The sequence below is a fragment of the Megalops cyprinoides genome, chromosome 19, assembly GCF_013368585.1.
Source record: "Megalops cyprinoides isolate fMegCyp1 chromosome 19, fMegCyp1.pri, whole genome shotgun sequence".
NCBI lineage: Eukaryota > Metazoa > Chordata > Actinopteri > Elopiformes > Megalopidae > Megalops > Megalops cyprinoides.
In genome coordinates, this window is record NC_050601.1 from 393,311 (window position 1) to 395,000 (window position 1,690).

General features: G+C 49.9%; 1 protein-coding gene across 4 annotated transcripts in view; it reads right to left on the minus strand.

Moving 5' to 3' along the window:
• The window catches only part of elavl3 (ELAV like neuron-specific RNA binding protein 3), a 15,456-nt gene continuing 13,766 nt past the window's right edge, over positions 1-1,690 (minus strand). For 3 of the 4 annotated variants that reach the window (XM_036552446.1, XM_036552445.1, XM_036552448.1), the window contains exon 7: positions 1-1,062. In XM_036552446.1, the coding sequence (XP_036408339.1) occupies positions 714-1,062 (349 nt within the window). In that variant the 3' untranslated portion in view covers positions 1-713. The remainder of the gene's footprint in view (positions 1,063-1,690) is intronic. The other variant, XM_036552447.1, reaches the window with a different exon arrangement.

Genomic DNA, 1,690 nt, shown 5'->3' on the forward strand with positions numbered 1-1,690 from the left:
CTGTAAAAAATTGCTATATTTTCCCAGGAGCCAGTAGGGGAGCAGACGGGGTTGGCTTTAGGATCAGTTGCATGTTTATATGTTGTTATTTCTTTTCACTTTTTCATCAGTTTCCTGATTCTCATTATTTGCCTGAATTCAACTGAAGCATAACATAGACAGAACAGACTGTACCTCCGACTAAGCCCCTCACTGTTCTGAATACACCCCTCACTGCACTGACCACACCCCTCACTGCACTGACTACACCCCTCACTGCACTGACCACGCCCCTCACTGTTCTGAATACACCCCTCACTGCACTGACCACGCCCCTCACTGTTCTGAATACACCCCTCACTGCACTGACCACGCCCCTCACTGTTCTGAATACACCCCTCACTGTTCTGAATACACCCCTCACTGCACTGACCACGCCCCTCACTGTTCTGACTACACCCCTCACTGCACTGACCACGCCCCTCACTGTTCTGACTACACCCCTGATAATTCAATGCAGGCAAATATAAGGAAGGTACAGTGTTAAGTGAAAAGACACTACCTGCACGTGCAAATGTGTGTGTGAGTGTGCGTGTGTGTGTGTGCGTGCACATATGAGTGTGTATGTGTGTTTGTGTGTAAAATTCTATCCAGACCCATGTTGGGCAGGAAGCTCAGAGGCTGGCCTGCAGGTTTAAGGAGTCGTGGCAATGAATTGCTCTGTGTTCAACAGCTCAGGCCTTGTGCTGCTTGCTGGTCTTGAAGGAGACCTGTAGCACACGGTCGCCGAGGCGATAGCCGTTCAGGCTGGCAATGGCCATGGCCGCCTCGTCATAGTTAGTCATGGTGACGAAGCCGAAGCCCTTGCACTTGTTGGTGGTGAAGTCGCGGATCACCTTGACGTTTGTGACGGCTCCGAAGGGCCCGAAAAGCTGCCAGAGCACGCTCTCGTCCGCTTCAGGGGACAGGTTATACACAAAGATGCACCAGCCAGCCCCCGTGGGACCCGTCAAACTGACTCCCGCCAGGCTGCTCATGCTGTCGATGCTGATGGGGGAGAACCTGGCAAGCAGAGAGGGACAGCTACCATGGACTTCACTCTGCAGCTCCACACAGCACCCAACGCTGCGTGTGTGTGCGCGCATGTGTGTGTATGTGCGTCTGTGTGTGTGTGTGCGTCTGTGTGTGTGTGAGTGTGTGTGTGTGTGAGTGAGTGTGTGCGCGTGTGAGTGTGTGTGTGTGCGCGTGTGTGACTGACATGATTATATACTGTACATGTTTGTACACAAAGAAGGTACTGTAGCAAACAGACATACTTTAGTTATATTCCAAACCAATCAAAAGCCTGCCCTGAAATACTGAAGCAAAACATATAAATACAATAAAATGGTGGACAAGCCTAAAATATCCCAAGAGGTGCAGCTCAGGCTGGCAGGACCCCGCTGCTGTCAGAAATAAAACCAAAGCAACAGAAGCAGAAAATGTTACTTCAATAAATAAAACAAATCAAAGCTGAGTTTATTATTTCATGAAATGCCACACAGTTCAGCAAAGTGAGGCCAGCTGTGTTTTTATTTGCACCTCCTGACTGTGTAGACTGATAGAACTGGGTTTGTACAATGCAAGTAACGGTCAGGTGAGCTGGAAGCAGAAGTTGTGCCGTGGCTGAGGGTTCAGCTGTGTCAGCAGAAGCAGTTCCGCCTGCTTTGGG